The 24,743-nt window shown below is 43.9% G+C and overlaps 1 protein-coding gene across 3 annotated transcripts in view; it reads right to left on the minus strand.

The window, feature by feature from the left end:
* The window catches only part of PPP6R2 (protein phosphatase 6 regulatory subunit 2), a 204,396-nt gene that overhangs the window by 121,919 nt on the left and 57,734 nt on the right, over positions 1–24,743 (minus strand). For all 3 annotated transcript variants that reach the window (XM_077264346.1, XM_077264348.1, XM_077264347.1), the window contains exons 2-3: positions 23,617–23,734; positions 15,086–15,331 (exon numbers count right to left, since the gene is read on the minus strand). In XM_077264346.1, coding sequence (XP_077120461.1) covers positions 15,086–15,331; positions 23,617–23,669 — 299 coding nt within the window. In that variant the 5' untranslated portion in view covers positions 23,670–23,734. The remainder of the gene's footprint in view (positions 1–15,085; positions 15,332–23,616; positions 23,735–24,743) is intronic.

Below are 24,743 nucleotides of genomic sequence, written 5' to 3' on the forward strand. Positions count from 1 at the left end.
GAGAGACATGTAGTATGATGAGAGACATATGGAGTGTGATGGAGAGAGATACACATGGAATAGCAGGGGTGAGACATGGAGCGTGATGGAGGGAGAGATACACATGGAATAGCAGGGGTGAGACACTTGGATGATTTTGATGCGTTTCCGCAGCGTTTTTGGATGCGCGGAATTGCATCAAATCCGCAGTGTAATGCACAACCAATGTTAGTCAATGGGAAATTGAGAATTGTTGTGCACATGCTGCTGAAAAATACGTGCGGATCTGCAGCATTTCTGCACCCATTGACTACCATTGAGTTAGGCAAATCCGCAGCAAAACAGCAGGTGTAAAAATCTGAGGTTTTGCTGCGGAGTTGCGTGCGATAAACGCTGCGGAGGAGGAAGAGTGTGTGGGCGGAGACTGTGAACTGTGAATATGTGCGTGTCTGTGTGCGGGTGTCTGTGTGTATCTGCGTGTGTGTGCGGGAACAGGGAGTATACTGCTGTTTTTTGTTTTTTTTTCAGGAGATTGAGGGTGTTACACGGTTAGCTGACTAAGGCTAGTTTCACACTAGCGTTTGCATGAGCTGCGGACTTCCTCCATGAAGCCCCGCCTTCGGCCGCACCTCTAGCTCCGCCTACTTCTGCATGCGGCCGGCTTGCGGGCTGTGTACCTATCTTTAACATTAGGTATGCAGGTCGTGCTGCAGTATGCGGATGCTTCCGCATGCGTCGTTTTGACGATGCGGCAAAAAATTGAAATTGCTACAAGCTGCGTTTACGCTGGTCGCTGCATCGTCAAAACGACGCATGCGGAAGCATCCGCATACTGCCGCACGACCTGCGTACCTAATGTTACAGATAGGTACACAGGCCGCAAGCCGGCCGCATGCAGAAGTAGGCGGAGCTAGTGGTGGAGGTGCGGCCGAGGGCGGGGCTTCACGGAGGAAGTCCGCAGCCCTCCGCAGCTCATGCAAACGCTAGTGTGAAACTAGCCTAATAAAGATGAGAAAGTGTGTAGTGTTTTATTTCATTAAAATACTTTATTCTGGCTGTGTGTTTAGGTAACCCCTTAACAACTATAGGATTAGTAATGGATAGGTGTCTTATTGATGCCTCTCCATTACTAAGCCGGCTTGATGTCATCTTACAATACAAAGGTGACATTAACCCCACAAATATTACCCATATGACACCTCTACAGGGTAGTGGGAAGAGAGAGGCTAAGTGCCGGAATTGGCGCATCTTAGAGATGCACCATTTCAGGGGTGGCTATGAGCTGGTGTTTGTAGCCGGGGAAGGGGGTGGGTGCAATATCTATGGCCTCTTCTTAGGCTATTAACATCAGCCCGCAGCTGTCTGCATAGCCTTTTCTGGTTATTAATTATAGGGGGACCCCACGTTGATTTTTGGGGGGTCCCCCTATTTTAATAGCCAGTAAAGGATAAATATACAGCTGCGGGCTGATATTCATAGCCTGGGAAGATTCATGGGTATTAACCCCTTCCTAGGCTATAAACCATATAGTTCTCACATAATACCGCCATATAGTTCTCATATAATACCATCATATAGATCACACATACCGCCACAGTATTCTCATATAATACCGCCATATACTTCTCACATAATACCGCCATATAGATCACACATAATACCATTATATAGATCACACACAACACCATGTAGATCACACATAAAACAACCATATAATTGTCACATAATAATGCCACATAGAACACACATAATCCCACAATTAGTCCATGAGCCAAGAACCAAATTTGACGATATCGGTACCAAGCGGAGTGACTAATTCTCTTTGGTATTTTTAGGTAGATGCATGTCTGTAGTTTATTTTTTGATATGATAGCCCTTACATATACGTAGCTTATTAACCCCTTCAGCCCTAGGCCTATTTGTACCCAAGTGCCTAAGCCAATCTGACCTGTGCCACTTCATGGGCTAATAACTTTGGAACGCTTTCACCTATCCAAGCCATTCTGAGATTGTTTTCTCGTGACATATTGTACTTCACGTCAGTGCTAAATGGGAGTCAATATATTTTACCTTTCTATATAAAAAAATGCTAAATATTCGGAAATTTTGGAAAAATCGGCAATTTTTTAACTTTGAAATTCTCTGCTTTTTACAAAAATACTGATACCCCCCATAATAGTTATTAATTTACACTCCCCACATGTTTACTTCATATTGGCATCATTTTGAAAATGAAACCTTATTGTTTTACGACGTAATAGGGCTTATAGTTTTATGCGCAATTTTTCACATTTACAGCAAAACCCACTTTTCAAAGGACCAAGTCACTTCTGAAGTCACTTTAAGGGGCTTACATAACAGAAACCACCCATAAATTACCCCATTTTGCAAACTACACCCCTCAAGCTGTTCAAAACTCATTTTTAAAAACTGTTAACCCTTTAGGTGTTCCACAGGAATTTTAGCAGAATGAAGGCGAAATTTCAAAATTTCATTTTTTTTCCAGATATTACATTGTAATCCAATTTTACCTGCAACCTAGCAAGGGTTAACGGCAAACCCAAACTTGGTTACCCTAATTCTGCAGTTTATAGAAACACCCCACATGTACTCGTAAACTAAAGTATGGGCACACAGCACAGCTCAACACGGAAGGAGCGCTATGTGGTTTTTGGGTGGCGGATTCACTGGAAGAAATCTAGGGGGCCATGTCACATTTGAAGGCTGCCTGAGGTACCCCCACAGTGGAAACCCCAAAAAGTGACCCTATTTTGGAAACTACACCCCCAAGGAATCTTTTAGGGGGTATAGTGACCACTTTGACCCAACCAGTGTTTCACAGTAGTTGGAAACACTTGGTTGAGAAAATGGAAAAAGTGCATTTTTTACATGAAGGTGTCATTTTAGGCTCATTTTTTTATTTTTAAGAGGTGTACCAGCAAAAAATGCACCCCACTATTTGTTCACCAATCTCTCCCGAACACAACAACACCCGATATGTTGTCGTACACTGCAGTATTGGGGAACGGCAGGCCTCGGAAGGGAAGGAGCGCCAAATGACTTTTGGAGTGCAAATTTTACTGGAAGAAATCTAGGGGGCTATGTCACATTTGAAGACACCCTGAGGTGCCCCAACACACGCACACACACTGACACATACACGTTCTGTGCTGAACAGGACTCTCCGGTCTTCTCTGCAGAGCTCCTATCTCCCTCTGTAGAGGCTGACACCTCCCAGATGATACCATGGTGTTTTGCCTATGACAAGGTCAACTATGCCCGATACCTAACCTATTACTATGCCACAATGTCTCGGCTGCCCATAGAACACCCAGAGGTCCATGAATACTTCATGCAAGGTGGCTTTTCGGTCCAGATCGGTAGCAAGAATCCTTTTGGACGAATTCCTGTGGACCAGACCATTGAAGAGACAATCAACAAAGACACCCAGACACCAGGGGGCACAAAAGGCTTCAGCCTCAAAGTTGGAGCTGTTTCCAGGTTCTACCTGACATCAGAGTACCGCAGTATGTACTTGAGGCAGCTGAGGGCCCTGGTAGGCCAACAATATACTGACTTCAGCCATTCAGACCTACAGGTGTCTAGGATTAGAAGAGATGAAGCCGATGTCCAATCTTTCGTTCAACTGCTGGAGACAGGTTGGGTGAACCCCTTCAACAAAGAGCATAATGGTGAACTTATCAGTTTGTCAACAGCGACTGTAGCACCACCAGATGTAGCCAAAGACCTTCAAGGGGCATACAGTATAGGAGAGGATGCATATCAAACATTCAAGGATGAGCGTTTGGGTACCGATAAGCCAACTACATTGTTTCATGACAAGATGACGAAGAACAAACTTAAAACGTTCTCTAACATCCAAATGAAGACACGCAGACAAGGTCTTGGCAAGGAGGTAATTTTGAAGGCTGACAGAAACCTATTTGGCCAGATGATACTTGTAGCTGAGAACAGAAAGCTACAAATGAGTGATGTCTTGACTCATCCCCTGGGTCCATTGCCATGGGCACTTGCCAATGGTGATGGGTCTATCCGCAAGACCAACAAGGCTGCCCTCGCAAGGGAGTTGGAGAGGAATGCTCGTCCTGCAGAAGTGATCCCCGAGCCCTCTGCAACCATCATTGATGGGATGAGCCTGGTTCAGAAACTGAAGGGAAACAATGCAACATTTGGCCAGCTAGCAGGCACAGCAATGAGTCGCGCTATCCATGAGGGTGCTAAGAGCAAGCGCATTGATATTGTCTTTGACGTCTACAAGGAGACATCCATCAAAGATACAGAAAGAGTCAACAGATATGAAGGCACAGGGATCCATTTCAAGAACATTCAACATGGGCACAACATCCAGCAGTGGAAAAAGCTTCTAAGTAGTTCCTCCAACAAGGCAAGTCTCATAAAGTTTCTGGTAGAAGAATGGAAGGCGAAACACCACAGGGAGAAGCTTGAGGAGAAGGAGCTGTATGTCACATGTGAGCAGCTCTGCTTTAAGATCACCAAAGAACAGTGGGAAGAGGCTGCTGACCTTAAGTCAAATCAAGAAGAAGCAGACACACGCCTCCTTCTCCATGCTCTTCATGCAGCAGAATCTGGTTACAAGTCGGTCATCATCACTTCGGAGGATACTGATGTCATGGTCCTGTGTCTGGGCATGTGCCACAAAATCCCATCCCACCTGTTCCAGAAATGCGGTACACAGAACCGGACAAGATTCCTGGATATCACCACTCTGAGCCGAACATTGGGAGGCAGCGTATGTGATTCATTGATTGGCATGCATGCATTTACAGGCTGTGACACCGTCAGTGCATTCGCTGGCCGTGGGAAGATGACGACACTCAAGCAGTTGAAGATGAACAAGACATACCAGGATGCCTTTCAGGAAGTTGGTCGTTCATGGGAAGTGTCTACCGAACTTTTTGAGAAGTTACAGGAAATCACCTGCCACATGTACCTGCCAACTACCCAAACAACTGAGGTAAACAGGCTCCGTTATCAGCTGTTCTGTGCCAGACGTGGAGTGGTAGAGTCAAGTCAACTCCCTCCTTGCCAGGACTGCCTTTTCATGCATGCACTGCGTGCAAACTACCAGGCTGCGATCTGGAGGAGAAGTCTGCAGAGCCAGCCATGGGTTGCAAACCCAACAGACTGCGGTTGGATGATAGATAACGACGGAAAGCTTGTTGTCAAGTGGATGCAAGGGGCACCAGCACCAGAAGCTATTATACAGCTACTGTCCTGCAAGTGTGTGCGGTCATGTGAACTTCCTCAGTGTACTTGCCTCAGCAATGGCCTGAAGTGCACAGACATGTGCAGATTACAGACATGCCAGAACAAGGGTACTGAAGACGAGCCAGTAGAACAACAGTCAGATTCAGAGTCCGATGTTGAAGATATTATGGAGTAACATATATATATATATATATATATATATATATATATATATATATATATATATATATATATATATATATATATATATATATATATATATATATATATATATGCACATGACATGTTCAGTGTGTATTTACATAACTTGGATTAAATTTTGTTACAAATACTACATCTAGTCACTCCGGGTGGTACCGATATCGTCATATTTGGTTCTTGGCTCATGCTAAAATTCCTGTGGAACACCTAAAGGGTTAACAGTTTTTAAAAATGAGTTTTGAACAGCTTGAGGGGTGTAGTTTGCAAAATGGGGTAATTTATGGGTGGTTTCTGTTATGTAAGCCCCTTAAAGTGACTTCAGAAGTGACTTGGTCCTTTGAAAAGTGGGTTTTGCTGTAAATGTGAAAAATTGCGCATAAAACTATAAGCCCTATTACGTCGTAAAACAATAAGGTTTCATTTTCAAAATGATGCCAATATGAAGTAAACATGTGGGGAGTGTAAATTAATAACTATTATGGGGGGTATCAGTATTTTTGTAAAAAGCAGAGAATTTCAAAGTTAAAAAATTGCCGATTTTTCCAAAATTTCCGAATATTTAGCATTTTTTTATATAGAAAGGTAAAATATATTGACTCCCATTTAGCACTGACGTGAAGTACAATATGTCACGAGAAAACAGTCTCAGAATGGCTTGGATAGGTGAAAGCGTTCCAAAGTTATTAGCCCATGAAGTGGCACAGGTCAGATTGGCTTAGGCACTTGGGTACAAATAGGCCTAGGGCTGAAGGGGTTAATAAGCTACGTATATGTAAGGGCTATCATATCAAAAAATAAACTACAGACATGCATCTACCTAAAAATACCAAAGAAAATTAGTCACTCCGGGTGGTACCGATATCTGGCCCGGCTCATGGACTAAATATAGTTATCATAGTCATATATTTTTTACATTATTCCACCACACTGATCAAACATAATACCACCATAAAGATCACATATAATACCGTCATATAGATCACACATAATACTTGTCCGCATCAAGTGTAGTCTATATGACAGTACTATGTAAAAAATATATATGGTGGCATCATGTGTGATCTATATGGCAGTATTATGTAATAAGTATATATGGCGGTATAATGTGTGGTCTTTATGGGAGTATTATGTGATAAATAGATATGGCAGCATTATGCGTGATCCATATGGCAGTGTGCTGGTCTATGGGGGGGTCACAGAGAGAGAGATATACGGTGGAGGGAGCAGAGTATTTCAGGAGAGCAGTGTGCTGGTTTATGAGGGGAGTGTGCGCACGCTGACACTCACACGCTGACACACACGCACAGAACTGTATACTTAGCCTTTACTGGCTATTAAAATGGGGGACCCCAAACAAAAAAAATTATGTGGGGTCCCCCTATAATAACCAGCAAAGGTTATGCAAACAGCTGCGGGATATTAATAGCCTAGGAAGGGGGCATGAATATTGCCCCCCAGGCTAAAAACCATCAGCTCTCAGCCGCCCCAGAAATGGCGCATCTATTAGATGCGTCTTTTCTGGCACTTTGCCCGGCTCTTCCCACTTGCCCTGTAGCGGTGGCAAGTTGGTTTCATATTTGTGGGGTTGATGTCACCTTTCTATTGTCAGGTGACATCAAACCCACAGCTTATGAGACACCTATCCTTTACTAATCCTATAGTTGTATTGTAAATAAAGACACAGCCCAAAGAAAGTCCTTTCTTAATCTTAATTAAACTATACTTAACGAACGCATAATCCCCGAATCCCTCCTCCTTGTCACAAATATTCCTCACCTGCCCGCCGAGAAGATAATCCATAATGTCCCACGACGATCCTGATCACTTTGAGAGCAGTCACATCAGTGATATGACTGCTCTCAAAGACAGCCGGCGATAGACTGATAGGATGAGATCGCCCCCTGCAGTGGATCACTGCACCACCGTGAGTATAATTTTTTTTTATTTTTATGTGAATGTGTATGTAATGTAACATTTTTTTTTTTTTTTTAAACTGTGAGCACAGGTAGCGGCAGATGATACTACTCTCCCATCAGACATAGCCCAATGGGAGCAGTAGTCTCATCGGTCCGCGCCTGCTTTTTTACCGCAAGTCACCGCTGCAGGTCACAGTCAGCTGCGGAATCACACTGACATCTGCCAGCATGATCCCGCAGCGCTGTGACCGACAGTACCGGCGGTAGCGTTACCGCAGGTGACAGTCACAGCTGTGGGGGTCACGCTGACATGCGACAGCATGACCCCCGCAGCTCCTGTTATGGCAAGCACTGAGCTGTGTGTGCAATGAGGAAAGACATGCAGGGAGAGAGGAGTGCATAAGAGCAAGAGCGAACAGGCACAGGGGGATGGAGAGCACACATGGGGAGAGAGACACAGTCACCTCCAGGGTCACACAGGGAAGATATATAGGGGAAGGAGCAGGGTGACTGCAGCACAGAGTATTTCAGGAGAGCAGTGTGCTGGCCTATGGCAGATCACAGAAGAGATATATGGGGGAAGGGTATGTGATCACTGTTGTGTGCACACTACTTCTCTCCTATTTTGTAACTAACATTCTTGCCATCCCCCCCTTCCCCCACCTTAATCCCTGTCCTGTCAGCTCTCCTGCTCTCTCTCCAGGTGTCAGCTCCCTCTCTGCAGGCTGTGAATGCAGCTTACTGGAGATGACAGGGACTGTGTGTGAGGAGGCAGAGAAAGAGCAGGAGAAGCACACAGGGCAGCGTGTGAGAGCAGAGGATATCTGCTCAGGACGCAGAGTGCAGTGCCCGGAGTACAGAGGAGCACGGAGGTAAATCACCCGCACTCCCCACTCTCCATCCTCCGGCTCCAGTAAGCGCTTCTCTCCTGTGATAGAGAGTAAGTGGAGCTCGGCAGATAGCACTGAGCTATAATAAAATGGCGGCTAGTCACACCTACAGAAGTGAATTGTGCAGCCCACAGAGGCGTGCCCAGCTCACTGATAATGCTGCTGCAATGTTAGAGACAGGAGATAATAGACCGGCGCTGACCCTATGTCCATGGGGTGCCATAATATGACACTGTTAGTGTCGTGCTATTGCTGTGAAACCAAGATGTCAGCCCCCAGTGCCTTCTTTAAACTCATATAACACACGAAATCTGTTTCACATGCATTTAAAACTTGGTTATAGCAGCATGTTATGCTACATTACAGTGATTTATTAATGATCTACAAACGCGGTACCTTCCCTTTAATACAGGTAAAAAGTCCAGACTAGGAGGACTTATTAAAGAAAAAAAATAACAGGTCTGTGAGAGCCAGAATTCTTGCTGGTTAGTAGGTGATTAAATACTTATTTCATGCAATAAAACGCAATTTAATTATTTAAAAATCATACAATGTGATTTCTGTTTTTATTTTTAGATTCTGTCTCTCACAGTTAAAGTGTAACTACGATAAAAATTACAGACCTCTCAATTCTTTGAAGGTGGGAAAATGTGCAACATTGGCAGCATCAAATGCTTATTTTCCCCACTGTACCTATAAGAAAAAAAATAAAGGCAGCAAAGACAGACATAGGGACTGTTTTCTAAATAAATGACAAAGAATCAGAAATTATATAAATAATAACAAAATTAAAAAGCACAGTGTGACTCCCTCAAAAGCAATCAGTGTACAGTATATAGTATAGTATATAGTGTAAAAGGATATGGTAAAAGTTAATCTATTAAAGGTGATTTTGGAATAAAAATAAGTTATTGTATGAAAATAATATCAGAAATGTGCCCTCCTGTGTATTGTGTAATGGCTGTGTCTCAGCGTGCAGGAACATGGTCAGATTATACCACATCTCCTGGGAAGGGAGCAAAAAAGTATACAGACAGGACAGCAGAGGATCACAACTACCGTATATACTCGAGTATAAGCCGACCCGAGTATAAGCCGACCCCCCTAATTTTGCCACAAAAAACTGGGAAAACTTATTGACTCGAGTATAAGCCTAGGGTGGAAAATGCAACAGGTACCGGTGAATTTCAAAATTAGAAATAGATACTCCATACCATTCATTATGGCCCCATAGATGCTCCACATAAAGCTGTGCCATATATAATGCTCTGCACCGTTGCCCCATAGCTGTGCCATATATATAATGCTCTGCACCGTTGCCCCATAGCTGTGCCATATATATAATGCTCTGCACCGTTGCCCCATAGCTGTGCCATATATATAATGCTCTGCACCGTTGCCCCATAGCTGTGCCATATAGTGCTCTGCACCGTTGCCCCATAGCTGTGCCATATAGTGCTCTGCACCGTTGCCCCATAGCTGTGCCATATAGTGCTCTGCACCGTTGCCTCATAGCTGTGCCATATAGTGCTCTGCACCGTTGCCCCATAGCTGTGCCATATAGTGCTCTGCACTGTTGCCCCATAGCTGTGCCATATAGTGCTCTGCACCATTGCCCCATAGCTGTGCCATATAGTACTCTGCACCGTTGCCCCATAGCTCTGCCATATAGTGCTCTGCATCGTTGCCCCATAGCTCTGCCATATAGTGCTCTGCATCGTTGCCCCATAGCTCTGCCATATAGTGCTCTGCACCGTTGCCCCATAGCTTTGCCATATAGTGGTCTGCACCATTGCCCCATAGATGCTCCACATAAATCTGTGCTGCTGCTGCTGCAATAAAAAAAAAAAAAAACACACTCACCTGTCTTGCTTGCAGCTCCTCGGCGATATCTTCCCGGCGTCTCTCCGCACTGACTGATCAGGCAGAGGGCGGCGCGCACACTATATGCGTCATCGCGCCCTCTGACCTGCACAGTCAGTGCGGAGAGACGCCGGGAAGATGGCGCGACGCCCGGCGTGTGGAACGCGGACAGGTGAATATGCGATACTTACCTGCTCCCGGCGTCCCGCTCCTTCCCCCTGCCTGTCTTCGGTGCCGCAGCCTCTTTCTCTATCAGCGGTCACCGGCACCGCTTCATTAGAGAAATGAATAGGCGGCTCCACCCCTATGGGAGGTGGAGCAGCCTATTCATTTCTCTAATGAGCGGTCCCACGTGACCGCTCAGGGGAAGAGGCTGCGGCACCCGGAGACAGTGGGACGTGCAGGGGGGGCGCCAGGAGCCCCGGAAGCAGGTAAGTATATGACAGTGCTCACCCGCCGACCCCACCACCAATCATGACTCGGGTATAAGCCGAGAGGGGCACTTTCAGCCCAAAAATTTGGGCTGAAAATCTCGGCTTATACTCGAGTATATACGGTAATGCTTTCCCTGAGTTTAAAAACAGTATTATTATTATTCAAAGATCGATAGATTAAAATGTACTTTGTTCATGAGAAAAACCCCTTTTAAATGCTTTCTTCTCTATAGTTTTGACATAGGGAAATCCAAGAATCTTTCAATTATTGTTTGAGGGATTTTCATTTATTCTTCCTTGACAAATTCTTTCAGTTCCGTGAGATTCCTGGGTCGTCTTGCATGCACTGCTATTTTGAGGTATAGCCACAGATTTTCAATGGTATTCAGATCAGGAGCCCGTGAGGGCCAATGTATAACCTTCTGCTTGCGCCTTTTAAGGTAGTCTGTTGTGGATTTCGACGTAGTTTTAGAATCATTACAAAGGTCAACAAAAAAAAAATTTTTTTTCTGGTGTCCAAAATATTTTAATGAATTTGGGGTATTTTTGGGGTGCTGATTCTGAATATGCTATCAGTTTTGCCAGATTGGCTCAAGTTTTTGAGATTTTTGGTATCTTATTTATAGCACTTGTTGGTAAATGCGACGCATCATCTCATTAATTTCTTTGGATTAGTACTTGAACTGAGCAGTTCTCAATATAGTTTTGTGTTAATTAGTGTTCTAAAAGTTTGTTCATAGCTTGATTTTTGCACTAACTTTATGTTGTTGTCTGTTTTCCAGTGAAAAGCATGAACTCATCAAGAAGAAGTTGTCTTAACGATCCAGACTCATTCTGTTACATTTGTGGTGAATACACACTGCCAAAACATAGAAGAAACATAACAGACTTCGTAAAAAAAGTGTATTTTGCCTATTTTGGGGTTATGCTTGGGGACCAAGACAAGTTTTGGGCACCACACATAGTGTGCAAAGCATGTATCGAATTATTACGAAAATGGAGCAAAGGACAAAGAAAAAGCTTCAAATTTGGTGTTCCAATGGTGTGGAGAGAGCCAAAAAATCATCATGATGACTGTTATTTATGGTAAACACAGGTGCAGGCACATCTTCACAATGAGGGACAGGCCTTCTTGCAGATTCCATGTTACTCCCATTTTCGTTTCTTATGCTTATTGAATCCTTGCACTTGCACTGCACAGAAATAACAGTCATCATGATGATTTTTTGGCTCTCTCCACACCATTGGAACACAAAATTTGAAGCTTTTTCTTTGTCCTTTGCTCCATTTTCGTAATAATTCGATACATGCTTTGCACACTATGTGTGGTGCCCAAAACTTGTCTTGGTCCCCAAGCATAACCCCAAAATAGGCAAAATACACTTTTTTTACGAAGTCTGTTATGTTTCTTCTATGTTTTGGCAGTGTGTATTCACCACAAATGTAACAGAATGAGTCTGGATCGTTAAGACAACTTCTTCTTGATGAGTTCATGCTTTTCACTGGAAAACAGACAACAACATAAAGTTAGTGCAAAAATCAAGCTATGAACAAACTTTTAGAACACTAATTAACACAAAACTATATTGAGAACTGCTCAGTTCAAGTACTAATCCAAAGAAATTAATGAGATGATGCGTCGCATTTACCAACAAGTGCTATAAATAAGATACCAAAAATCTCAAAAACTTGAGCCAATCTGGCAAAACTGATGACATATTCAGAATCAGCACCCCAAAAATACCCTAAATTCGATGAAATATCTTTGGCACCAAAAATGCTGTTGACCAGTGTTATTAGTGATGGGCAAACCCGAAAAGTAAAGTTTGGGGTCTGTACTGAACACCTAGTGTTCGTGCACGGACCCCGAACACAGACTTCTCCAGGACGCCATGTTACTGTACAGGTTTGGTACCCCGAACATCGTCTGTTTCCCATGCTGTCATCTGTGTGACGGCATGAGAAACAATGGCGGCTCTAGATTGGCGGTAAGTTTGCTACCGCCGGTCATAGCGTTGCGGTTCCCGCGCTGTCAGATGATAGCAAGTGAGCCATCAGATGTGTGCGACTGGCGGTAAAAAGGTTCCCGCCGGTCACAGGTGTCAGCTGATAAGAGTACTACTCTCATCATACTACAACACCAGCTCTCGCCGACTGCAGCGAGTGAGTCTTATAAGTGCCGGCACCTGTGCAATAAATAAATACATTTTTTTAAAAAATGATGTGGGGTCTCTTCTAATTTTGATAACCAGTGTGGACACTGGCCCTCCCCAGCCTAAAAATAGCAACCCGCAGCTGTCCCAGAAAAAAATTATTTCTCTCCCCCCCCCCCCCCCCAAAAAAAAAAATAAAAAATAAAAAAAGAAATATATTTTTTTTTTGAGGGAGGTTAATTTTTTTTTTTACTGAAACAGCGAAAAGCGTGCCACCCTATCTTTTCTAATGAGACTGCACCTTATTTCTTATTCAAGTGAATAGGAGGGATCTAATTACCAAAACTGCTCAAGATGTTCCAATTACAATATTTAAATATATGAACAGAGAATACAGAACTCTTTCTAATGATCTTTAAACAACTAATGTACAACAATGACTAGGGAATATCATTTATGGCTAGAAAAATGGGTTCATCAGCGATTTTTTACTGTACAAGCAGTGATGACACACAGATCTACATCTCTGGACCAGATATCACCACCCTATTAACCAGAATCCCTCAATGTCTGTCCGCTATTTCATCCTTTTTCTCCACTAGATTTCTAAAACTTAACATAGACAAAACAGAATTCACTGTCTTTCCCCCATCTCACGCGACCCCCCCAACGAACCTATCCATTACAGTAAACGGCTGCCCACTCTCCCCAGTCCCACAAGCTCGCTGCCTCGGGGTAACCCTTGACACTGATCTCTCCTTCAAACCGCATATCCAAGCCCTTTCCATTTCCTGCCGCCTTCAACTCAAAAATATTTCACGGATTCATACATTCCTAAACCAAGAATCTGCAAAAACCCTAATCCATGCCCTCATCATCTCCCGCCTCGACTACTGTAACCTCCTGCTCTGTGGCCTCCACTCTAACACTCTCGCACCCCTCCAATCTATTCTAAACTCAGCTGCCCGACTAATCCACCTGTCCCCCCCGCTATTCCCTGGCCTCTACCCTCTGTCAATCCCTTCACTGGCTCCCCATTACCCAGAGACTCCAGTACAAAAGCCTAACCATGACATACAAGGCCATCCACAACCTGTGTCCTCCATACATCTGTGACCTCGTCTCCCGGTACTTACCTGCACGCAACCTCCGATCCTCACAAGATCTCCTTCTCTACTCCCCTCTTATCTCCTCTTCCCACAATCGCATACAAGATTTCTCTCGCGCATCACCCCTACTCTGGAACTCTCTACCACAACATATCAGACTTTCACCTACCATCGAAACCTTCAAAAAGAACCTGAAGACCTACCTCTTCCGACAAGCCTACAACCTGCAGTAACCACCGATCGACCAAACCACTGCACGACCAGCTCTATCCTCACCTACTGTATACTCACCCATCCCTTGTAGATTTTGAGCCCTAGCGGGCAGGGTCCTTTTCTCCTCCTGTACCAGCTGTGACTTGTATTAAGATTATTGTACTTGTTTTTATTATGTATACCCCTCCTCACATGTAAAGTGCCATGGAATAAATGGCGCTATAATAATAAATAATAATAATAATAACTACGCCTATGCCTTACAATATTGTGATGATTGACTTACCTAACAAGTTCAAGGAGGGCCTTGATGATTTTTTTTAATAATATAATCTTACAGGCTCTTCACACAAGATTCTGGAATGGACCATTGATCCAGACAAGTAGTCTGATTGCCATATGTGGAGTAGGGAAGACATTTTTCTTCTTATATGGGATAACTACGTAGCATCTGTCTCATGGGGTTTTTGCCTTTCTTTGGATCAACACATTAGCATTACAAGATGAACTCTATGAACTTGTGTCTTTCTTCAACCTTAACTATAAAACTGTGTAGAACTTCTAAAAAATACCGTACTTCATCACACAAAATATATAAAAAATGATTTCCAAGCAGAAAAAAAAAAAAAAACATAATTCACTCTTAAAAGCTAGTCACACACAGCCTGAAAGAGGGTTCCCCTGGCAGTGACCTAGTGGCTATTGTTTTGTGTTATAATTGTATCCCACCGAAAGCTTCAGAATACTTATAATACTTACAATGGTTTATTTCTCATAGTAAAAAGATTTTTCTCAGAATAAATCACTTTGGAGCAGATTTAATAATACATTTTTTAAAGAGATTCTATTAGCATAAAATGACTGTTGAAGCACAGCTAGGTCCCTGAAAATGGGCCGCGCTTGGTTTGAACTGTCATTTTCTTCTGACAGATAGCTTATAAAACTAGATATACCAAATTTGTCATCACACTGGCACATGCAGAACTATAAATTCTGTCTAACCTTAGTTCTCCTACTTTTGGTGTATTTATCTGTAACGTAGGTGACGCATCAGTCGTGCCTTACTATTTTACTCACTTAAAGCGGACTTTCTCGTCCAGATCATCAGGAGGCTGTTGTGTGATGAGCTGCACAAGCTGCTCCATGCATTGTGGCTGACACAGAAAGTCCAGGAGCCGCTGGTTCTGAGCCTTACACTCCTGGAGCAGGTCATCTTCGTCCATTAATTCTAGGAGAGTAACATCCTCCTTTTCCAGGAGCTTGTCCACATGTGAACTTGTGTTGAGGTCGAACTTCCAGAACATGGTAGCAAAGTACTCCTGACTGTTTGAAGTTACAGTAAAGAATAAAATTACACCAAGTTGCTTATAATTAATCCCAGAAACACCACACATTATAGGATACATACCTTCCCTAATGTGCTTATGCAACTTAGATTACATTTAAAGAGAACATTTCACCAGTTTGACCATGCTAAACAGGCCACATCATGGAACAGTGGCTTCAAAGCTTGAAAAAAATATTTTTCTGTTTTGTTTTTTGTTTTTTTATTTAATTTCTCCTCTCCATTGTGGAGATACTAACTTGTAAAGTTTAGGTTATAATTTATGATAAGACCAACCAGGTGTTAACAGAGATTCCTCTATTCGAATGTCAACTTTTCCCCATGAATGACTTTGACCAATCATAAATGTCACGTATAAACATTAATTTTGTATATCAGAGACATGTATATCTCACACTGCTACTGTGGATGGAAGGGCTTGGTGGGGGAGGCATGCAGGGAAAGTGTAGGGTATTGTCTGCATAGGGCCAGCTGTGGACTGCCGTTGTCAGGGCGGGAGTATTGGGGTGACTAGGGCCATTGTATTAATAATAGGGCTCAGTAGGGCCATCTCCAAGCTCCTCTCATAATGGTGGACACGTCTCTGCAAGACTATGTCTGCATAAGGACCCCATCCCCCTGGACATTGAGGGTATGTGCACACGTTGCGGATTTCATTGCGGATTTTTCAGCGCGGATTCTGCAGAATCCACAGGTAAAACGGTCTGTGTTTTACCTGCGGATTTTTTGCAGATTTTGTGCGGATTTCGCCTGCGTTTTTACACCTGCGGATTCCTATTATGCAATAGGTGTAAAACACTGCGAAATCCGCACAAAGAATTGAAATGCTGCAGAAAATAAACTACTGCGTTTCTGCACGGAATTTTCCACAGCATGTGCACTGCGGATTTGGTTTTCCATAGGCTTACATGGTACTGTACAACGCATGGAAAACTGCTGCGGATCCGCAGAGCCAAATCCGCTGCGGATCCACAGCCAAATCCGCAACGTGTGCACAGACCCTGACAATTGGTGGGATGGTTTTATTTTTTTACTATTTCACATTTAAGTCACTAATGGCAGAACAAATGTTAGCTGTCCACTGTCACTCTTTTCTTGAATAGCCTTTCATTTGACATTGGTGACGGTTTTTGTCATATATTTGTCCATCAATGTGGATTGGACATTTTGGTTTTCACCTGTTTGATATGGGTAATTTTATTGTGTATGAATTTCCAATTTAATATATTCTCTGATTAAATGCTATGTTTTATAATTTACTTACATTCTGCTGATCAACGTTATCTGTATTATACTGACCAAACAGAAAAGTCATGTGTAAACATTCATCTTTTATATCAGAGACATGTATAGCTCACACTGCTACTGGGGTTGTAAGAGGGCTTGTTCACATAACATGTGTTGTTTTGGCATCCATCAGTAGAACACAGAAAAAAGTATGGAATAGTAGACTGCTATTCCATCCCACAGAGTCCAGGGCAAAAAAAAAAGACACGCTAAACATCTAAGTTTTTGAACATAGCAGCCTGTAGGCGACAGATGCCACTGTATGGCATTTGGAAGAGGGAATTTGTCAGCAGGATTACACCCCCAAACTATTAATATACGGTAAGCATGTAGCCTTTTCATAGACAATCCCAGCAATACCTTTACATGGCCATTCCTTCCTCCATTACGGAGAGATCAACGTTTGAATTAATATGCAAATGAAGAACTATGGTAGATCTACAGCTCTATTCCCAGCCCAGCGCCGCCTCCTCCTGCCAGATGGACAGCCTCTAAGCTGTGTGACTTCAGGCAGTGAAGCCATTAGTCATGCAGGAGGAAGCAGTGCTGGGAGAGAAATAGAGCTGGAGTGACAGAGGCTTCAGATCTACAGATTTTCTTCCTCAATTGCATGTTAATTCAAATGCTGATTTCTCAGTGACAGAGGAATGGCCTGTCTAGGTAAGAGTATTGCTGAACTTGCCTTTAAAAGAGCTACATGCACATATAAATAGTTTAGGGTGTGAAATCCTGCTGACAGATTCCCTTTAAGCAGATAAGTGATGAGTTTTCGAATAGCTTTCAAAAAGATGCCATCAGAGACAATTTGTGCTCGAGTATAGGATATAATCTTTTAATTGATTTCTCATGGAAAGCTATTGAAAAGTTAATGCTGTATCTATTGAATGACTACCATTATAGTCTGAGGGTAACGGATGATCGCTATATCCCAGCCTATGATTTTCCCAGCATAAATGTCAACTGGAAACCAAAAAAAGGTGACGTGAACATAGCCTTACAGCACATCAGAGCTGGCGCCCAGAATACAGGATAAGAAAGATTTATTAATCTGCTCTTCATCTCTCGGGGAATAGCAAACTACAGAAAAGCAACAAGACCATAGCTGTAGATGCATTGTAGAGTTTTCTTAATAGCTGGAGCTCGCTGACAGGCCCTTTCACATACACAGATTAACATTAATACCATTAATAATACCAACAACATTCATACCAATTAATAACACAATAATCAATCAGAGAAAATCATACAATTAATGACATAATAAAAGTGTAGTTTATCAGAAAAAGAAAATAAATTACTATTTTTATTTCCTAATAACTGGAACATGTAACAATAGATCCTGGCCCTCCTCCACACATCCTCAAACTCATTTCTAACCCCCGGCCACGATCCTCTACACGTTTTCCCAACCATGATAACCTCATACCCATTCATCCAGCCCCCACTCCCCCTACCTGGAGCACTATGGAACGCACGCTCCGTCTGCAACAAACTGCCATTTATCCATGACCTCTTCATCACCAACAAACTCTCCTTCCTCAGCATCACTGAAACCTGGCTCACCCCCTCTGACTCAGCCTCTCTGGCTGCACTTTCCTATGGTGGATTCCACCTCTCTCACACCCCTAGCCCCAGCACCAAACGTGGTGGAGGAGTTGGCTTGCTCTTGTCCACCACCTGCTCCTTTACTCCAATCCCACTACCACCCTCCACTACTCTTCCTTCGTTTGAGGTGCACTCCGTCCGCATCTATTCCCCCTCCAACCTCCAGCTGGCTGTTATCTACCGCCCCCCAGAACTAGCCATCTCCACCTTTCTCGACCACTTCACCACCTGGCTATTTCATTTCCTCTCTGCTGACATCCCCACTATCATCATGGGTGACTTTAATATCCCCATTGACACTTCCACCTCAGCTGCCTCTAAATTTTTATCACTTACTGCCTCCTTCGGCTTCACTCAGTGGTCTTCTGCGGCCACTCACAAAGATGGCCACATACTAGACCTTATCTTTACCCGCTTCTGTTCCCTCACTAACTCACCCTTCCCCGTCTGACCACAACCTACTGACATTCTCTTCCCTCTCCTCTCCACAAACTCACTCCGCAACCCCCACTCCACAAACTCACTCACCCTCTCAGAAATCTCAAACACCTCAATTTACATTCACTCTCAGAGTCCCTTCTCCCTCTTACAGACATAGCTTCCCTTCATGACACAGATGCTGCTGCCACTTTTTAAAACACTATAATAACAGCAACACTCGACTGACCAGCCTGACCAAAGAACTGAGACGGGCTTCCAGGGTCAATGAGCGGAGATCGAAGAGATCCCACCCTGCCGAGCACTTCATTGCATACAAGCAGTCCCTCGCCAGCTTCAAGTCCACGCTCACTGCCGCAAAACAAACTTATGTCTCATCTCTCATATCCTCCCTGTCTCACAACCCTAAACAGCTTTTCAACACTTTCAATTCTCTACTCCGTCAACCAGCACCTCCTCCCTCCCATCTCATTTCTGCTGAATACTGCCTGTTTCTTTAAACAGAAGATCGATATGATCAAAGAAAGCTTTGGCCCGCAGTGCCCAATGCCCCTCTTAGCTGCTCAACCCTTTTCCTCCAAAACCAGCTTCTCCACCATGACAGAAGATCAGCTCTCCACCCTCCTGTCAAGATCACATCTCATCACTTGCACGCTTGATCCGCTCCCATCCCACCTCATCCCTAACCTCACCACCGTCTTCATCCCAACCCTAATACACCTCTTCAACCTCTCACTCACAACTGGTGTCTTCCCCTCATCCTTCAAACATGCAAGATCACACCCATCCTCAAAAAGCCCTCCCTCAACCCATCCTCTGTGTCTTGCCATCGCCCGATATCTCTTCTCCCTTATGCCTCAAAACTACTGGAACAGCATGTCCATCTTGAACTGTCCTCCCACCTCTCCTCCTGCTCCCTCTTTGACTGGTTACAACCTGGCTTCCGACCCCATCACTCAACTGAAACTGCCCTAACTAAAGTCACCAATGACCTACTAACAGCCAAGAGCAAGCGACACTACTCTGTCCTCCTTCTCCTGGACCTGTATTCTGCCTTTGACACTGTGGACCATTCCCTCCTGCTACAGATTCTATCATCTCTTGGCATCACAGACTTGGCCCTATCCTGGATCTCATCATATCTGACAGACCGAACTTTCAGTGTCTCCCTCTCCCACTCAACCTCCTCACCTCGCCCCTTGTCTGTCGGCGTCCCTCAAGGCTCAGTTCTAGGACCCCTACTCTTCTCCATCTACACCTTCGGCCTGGGACAGCTCATAGAATCCCACGGTTTGCAGTATCATCTCTACGCCGATGACACGCAGATCTACCTATCCGGACCGGACCTCACCTCCTTACTCACCAAAATCCCACACTGTCTGTCTGCTATCTCGGCCTTCTTTTATGCTCGCTTTCTAAAACTGAACATGGACAAAACAGAATTCATCATCTTTCCCCCATCTCACTCTACCCCTCCACCAGACCTATTCATCAAGGTCAATGGCTGCTCACTTTCCAGTCCCACATGCTCGGTGCCTCGGATTGATCCTCGACTCTGCCCTCTCTTTCAAGCCACATATCCAATCCCTTGCCTCCTCCTGCCGTCTCAAACTCAAAAAAATTTCCCAGATCCGCGCATTCCTTGACCACAAAACCACAAAAACACTAGTGCATGCCCTTATCTCCCGCCTTGACTACTGCAACCTCCTACTCTCTGGTCTCCCCTCTAGCACTCTGGCACCACTCCAATCCATCCTAAACTCTGCTGCCCGACTAATCTACCGGTCTCCCCCCTATGCCAAGCCCTTCACTGGCTTCCTATCGTCCAGCGACTCCAATTCAAAACCCTTACTATGACATACAAAGCCATCCACAACCAGTCTTCTCCATACATCTGTGACATGGTCTCCCGGTACTTACCTACACGCAACCTTCGATCCTCACAAGATCTCCTTCGCTACTCCCCTTTTATCTCTTCTTCCCACAACAGCATTCAAGACTTCTCCCGTGCTTCCCCCATACTTTGGAACGCTCTACCCTAACACATCAGACTCTCGCCTACCATAGAAACCTTCAAAAAGAACCTGAAGACTCACCTTTTCTGACAAGCCTACAGCCTGCAGTGATCCTCAACCTACTGAACAGCCGCACAACCAGCTCTACCCTCTCCTAGTGTATCCTCACCCATCATCCCTTGGAGACTGTGAGCCCTTGTGGGCAGGGTCCTCCCTCCTTCTGTACCTGTTAGTGCCTTGTTTTTTGCTCATGCTTATTGTATTTGTCTATATTTGCCCATTTTCACAAGTAAAACGCCATGGAACAAATGGCGCAATAAATATTTATAATAATAATACCGTATATACTCGAGTATATGCTGAGAATTTCAGCCCAATTTTTTAGGCTAAAATTGCCCCTCTCGGCTTATACTAGGAGTCATTCCCAGGGGTTGGTAGGGGAGAGGGAGCAGCAGCTGTCTAATAATACTCACCTGCTCCGGGCGCGGTCCCTGCAGGTCCCTGATTCTCCGGGCGCTGACAGCTTCTTCCTGTATTGAGAGGTCACATGGTACCGCCATTACAGTAATGAATATGGACCCGACTCCACTCCCATAGGGGTGGAGCCGCATATTCATTACTGTAATGAGCGGTACCATGTGACCGCTCAATACAGGAAGCTGCCGGCGCCCGGAGAACCAGGGACCTGCAGGGACCGCGCCAGGAGCAGGTGAGTATAACGGGGGCATATTCACTTGTCCCACGTTCCACCGTCGGCGCCACTCCGTCTTCCTCGTCCTCTGCAGTGACGCTTAGGTCAGAGGGCGCGATGGCGCGATGACGCGATTAGTGTGCGCGCCGCCCCCTACCTGAACAGTCAGTGCAGAGGACGAAGAAGACACAGTGACGCTCAGTGGTGGAACGGGAAAGGTGAGTATAGCAAGTGCCTGGGGCCTGAGCGACGAGAGGCGAGTGTGATTTTTTTTTTTTTTTTATGGCAGCAACAGCATATGGGGCAAATATCTCTATGGAGCATCTTATGGGGCCATGTGCAGCGTTACATGGGGCAAATATTTCTATGGAGCATCTTATGGGGCCATAATCAGCATTTGTGCAGCATTATATGGGGGCAAATATCTCTATGGAGCATCTTATGGGGCCATAATCTGCATTTGTGCAGCACTGTATGGGGCAAATGTCTCTATGGAGCATCTTATAGGGTTATAATCAATATTTGTGCAGTATTATATGGGGCATTTTTTAACATGGAGCATCTTATGAGGCATTATATGGGGTGTATTTTGTATGGAGCATTATATGGGGCCCATCATGAACTGTATGGAGCATTATATGGGGCTCCTGATTCAATATGGATATTCAAAAACACAACCTACTGATGTCTCAATTAATTTTACTTTTATTGGTACGTATTTTTATTTTTGACATTTACCGGTAGCTGCTGCATTTTCCACCCTAGGCTTATACTCGAGTCATTAATCCCTTCATGACCTTGGGATTTTCCATTTTTCCGTGTTCGTTTTTCGCTCCCTTCCTTCCCAGAGCCATAACTTTTTTATTTTTCCGTCAATTTGGCCATGTGAGGGCTTATTTTTTGCGAGACGAGATGTACTTTTGAACGACATCATTGGTTTTACCATGTCGTGTACTAGAAAATGGGAAAAAAATTCCAAGTGCGGTGAAATTGCAAAAAAAGTGCAGTCCCACACTTGTTTTTTTGTTTGGCTTTTTTGCTAGGTTCACTAAATGCTAAAACTGACCTGCCGTTATGATTCTCCAGGTCAGTACGAGTTCATAGACACCTAACATGACTAGGTTATTTTTTTATCTAAGTGGTGAAAAAAATTTTTTCATGATCTGGGGTCGGTTGGGGGCTTATTTTTTGTGTGCCAAGCTGGCGTTTTTAATGATACCATTTCGGTGTAGATACGTTCTTTTGATCGCCCGTTATTGCATTTTAATGCAATGTCGCAGCGACCAAAAAAATGTAATTCTGGCGTTTCGAATTTTTTATCGCTACGCCGTTTAGCGATCAGGTTAATGCTTTTTTTTATTGATAGATCGGGCGATTCTGAACGCGGCGATACCAAATATGTGTAGGTTTGATTTTTTTTATTGATTTATTTTGATTGGGGCGAAAGGGGGGTGATTTAAACTTTTATATTTTTTATTTTTTTCACATTTTTTTTTTTTTTTTTTTTTTTACTTTTGCCATGCTTCAATAGCCTCCATGGGAGGCTAGAAGCTGGCACAACGCGATCGGCACTGCTACATAGCAGCGATCATCAGATCGCTGCTATGCAGCAGAAATGCAGGTGTGCTATGAGCGCCAACCACAGGGTGGCGCTCACAGCTGCCGGCGATCAGTAACCATAGAGGTCTCAAGGACCTCTATGGTTACAATGCAGAAGCATCGCTGACGCCTGATCATGTAACGGGGTCAGCGATGCGCTCATTTCCGGCCGCAAGCGCCGGTTAAATGCCGCTGTCTGCGTTTGACAGCGGCATTTAACTAGTTAATAGCGGCGGGTGAATCACGATTTCATCCGCCGCTATTGCGGGCACATGTCAGCTGTTCAAAACAGCTGACATGTCCCGGCTTTGATGCGGGCTCACCGCAGAGCCCTGCATCAAAAGCGCGGTATCTGACCTCGGACGTACTATCCCGTCCGAGGTCAGAAAGAGGTTAAGTTTTTTGTGGCAAAATTAGGGGTCTCGGCTTAAACTCGAGTATATACGGTAATAATAATAGTGGACTACACATCGATCAAATGTTCGTTCAGGAGAGCCAGCGATTGTAATAAGGTTTGTTAATAAGATTGCAATGTGAAAATGCAAGTTCATTGTGCATTTGGAAATATATACTTTGCAATTTACATATTTGATAAACACAAATGAAAAGGGAGTAAAGTGCAACATACCTCAAAAAAGACACAGATGGTAAGGTCTCAAAGGAGGTGTAATATGTGACCATACACACACATTTGTGCTTAGAATAGAGCCACCATAACCAGAACAATTCATATGAGCGCAGATGTCCTGTAAAAATATAAAAAATATACTGTTTTAGAAAAAAAAGATAAAATATAATAAAATTTTAAGTGAAGAAAATTATAAAAAATAAGTAAACAAATTACAGTATACGCATCAGAATGGAATCAAGACTACAAGTTCTGAACAGACTGCAAAGACTGTCCAGAAAAAAATTGTAAAAATCTCATTGAGATTCTACATTTTCTAAACGCATTTTTGGGGCACAGAACTTCAGTGTACCATGGCCACTGAACTTACACAATGCTCGCATCACATATTGACAAGGTTGTGTGGGAACTGCATTCCACTAGTGCACGTGGCAAGGGGTTTAGGTAGTTTGTTTAAAGCACCACTCTAGCATTTGTTTTATATTTCACCACTGGAGTGGTGCTACTAATCTAAGTTCCTTGCCCTAGTAATATACTTGTCAACCATGGTCTTCAGCTTTTCACGATGCCGCTCCGGTCCAGATCTGCCATCTTGTGATCACTACTTCTGACTGAATGGAAGGAAGTCAGAGGTAACAGTCACAAGCTCTCAGCGTAAGTCTATGACAGCTAGAACAAGGCTCTCATAGACTTACAGTGAGAGCTTGTGACATTGAGTTGTGATTTCCAGATCGCCCGGCAAACAAACTGGAGCGATCCGGCAGGTTACAAAATGATGAAGACTGATGGGAGCCACGTCGATAACAGAGAAAGACAACAGCTGGTAAGTAGGAGACTAGTGGCAGGGAACTTAGATTAGTGGCACCACTCCAGCGTTGCAATTGAAAAAAAAAAAAAAAACTGGTGTGGTGCTTTATATAATATTGACTTAAAATAATTAATCTTCTATTTTATCTATGCATAGTAATGCAAAAAGCAGTACAGGTATACTATCAGCTTTGCTAGAACACCAAGAATAGTGGCCATTAGATAATTGAAAAACGAGCAGATTTATGTGAGTCAAATCAACTAGTGAGTATGTGGCCACCCGAATGCACCAACACATTATTCCCCTCTTCCCATTGTAA

The sequence above is a fragment of the Ranitomeya variabilis genome, chromosome 5 (genome assembly GCF_051348905.1).
Source record: "Ranitomeya variabilis isolate aRanVar5 chromosome 5, aRanVar5.hap1, whole genome shotgun sequence".
In the NCBI taxonomy this organism is placed as follows: Eukaryota; Metazoa; Chordata; class Amphibia; order Anura; family Dendrobatidae; genus Ranitomeya; species Ranitomeya variabilis.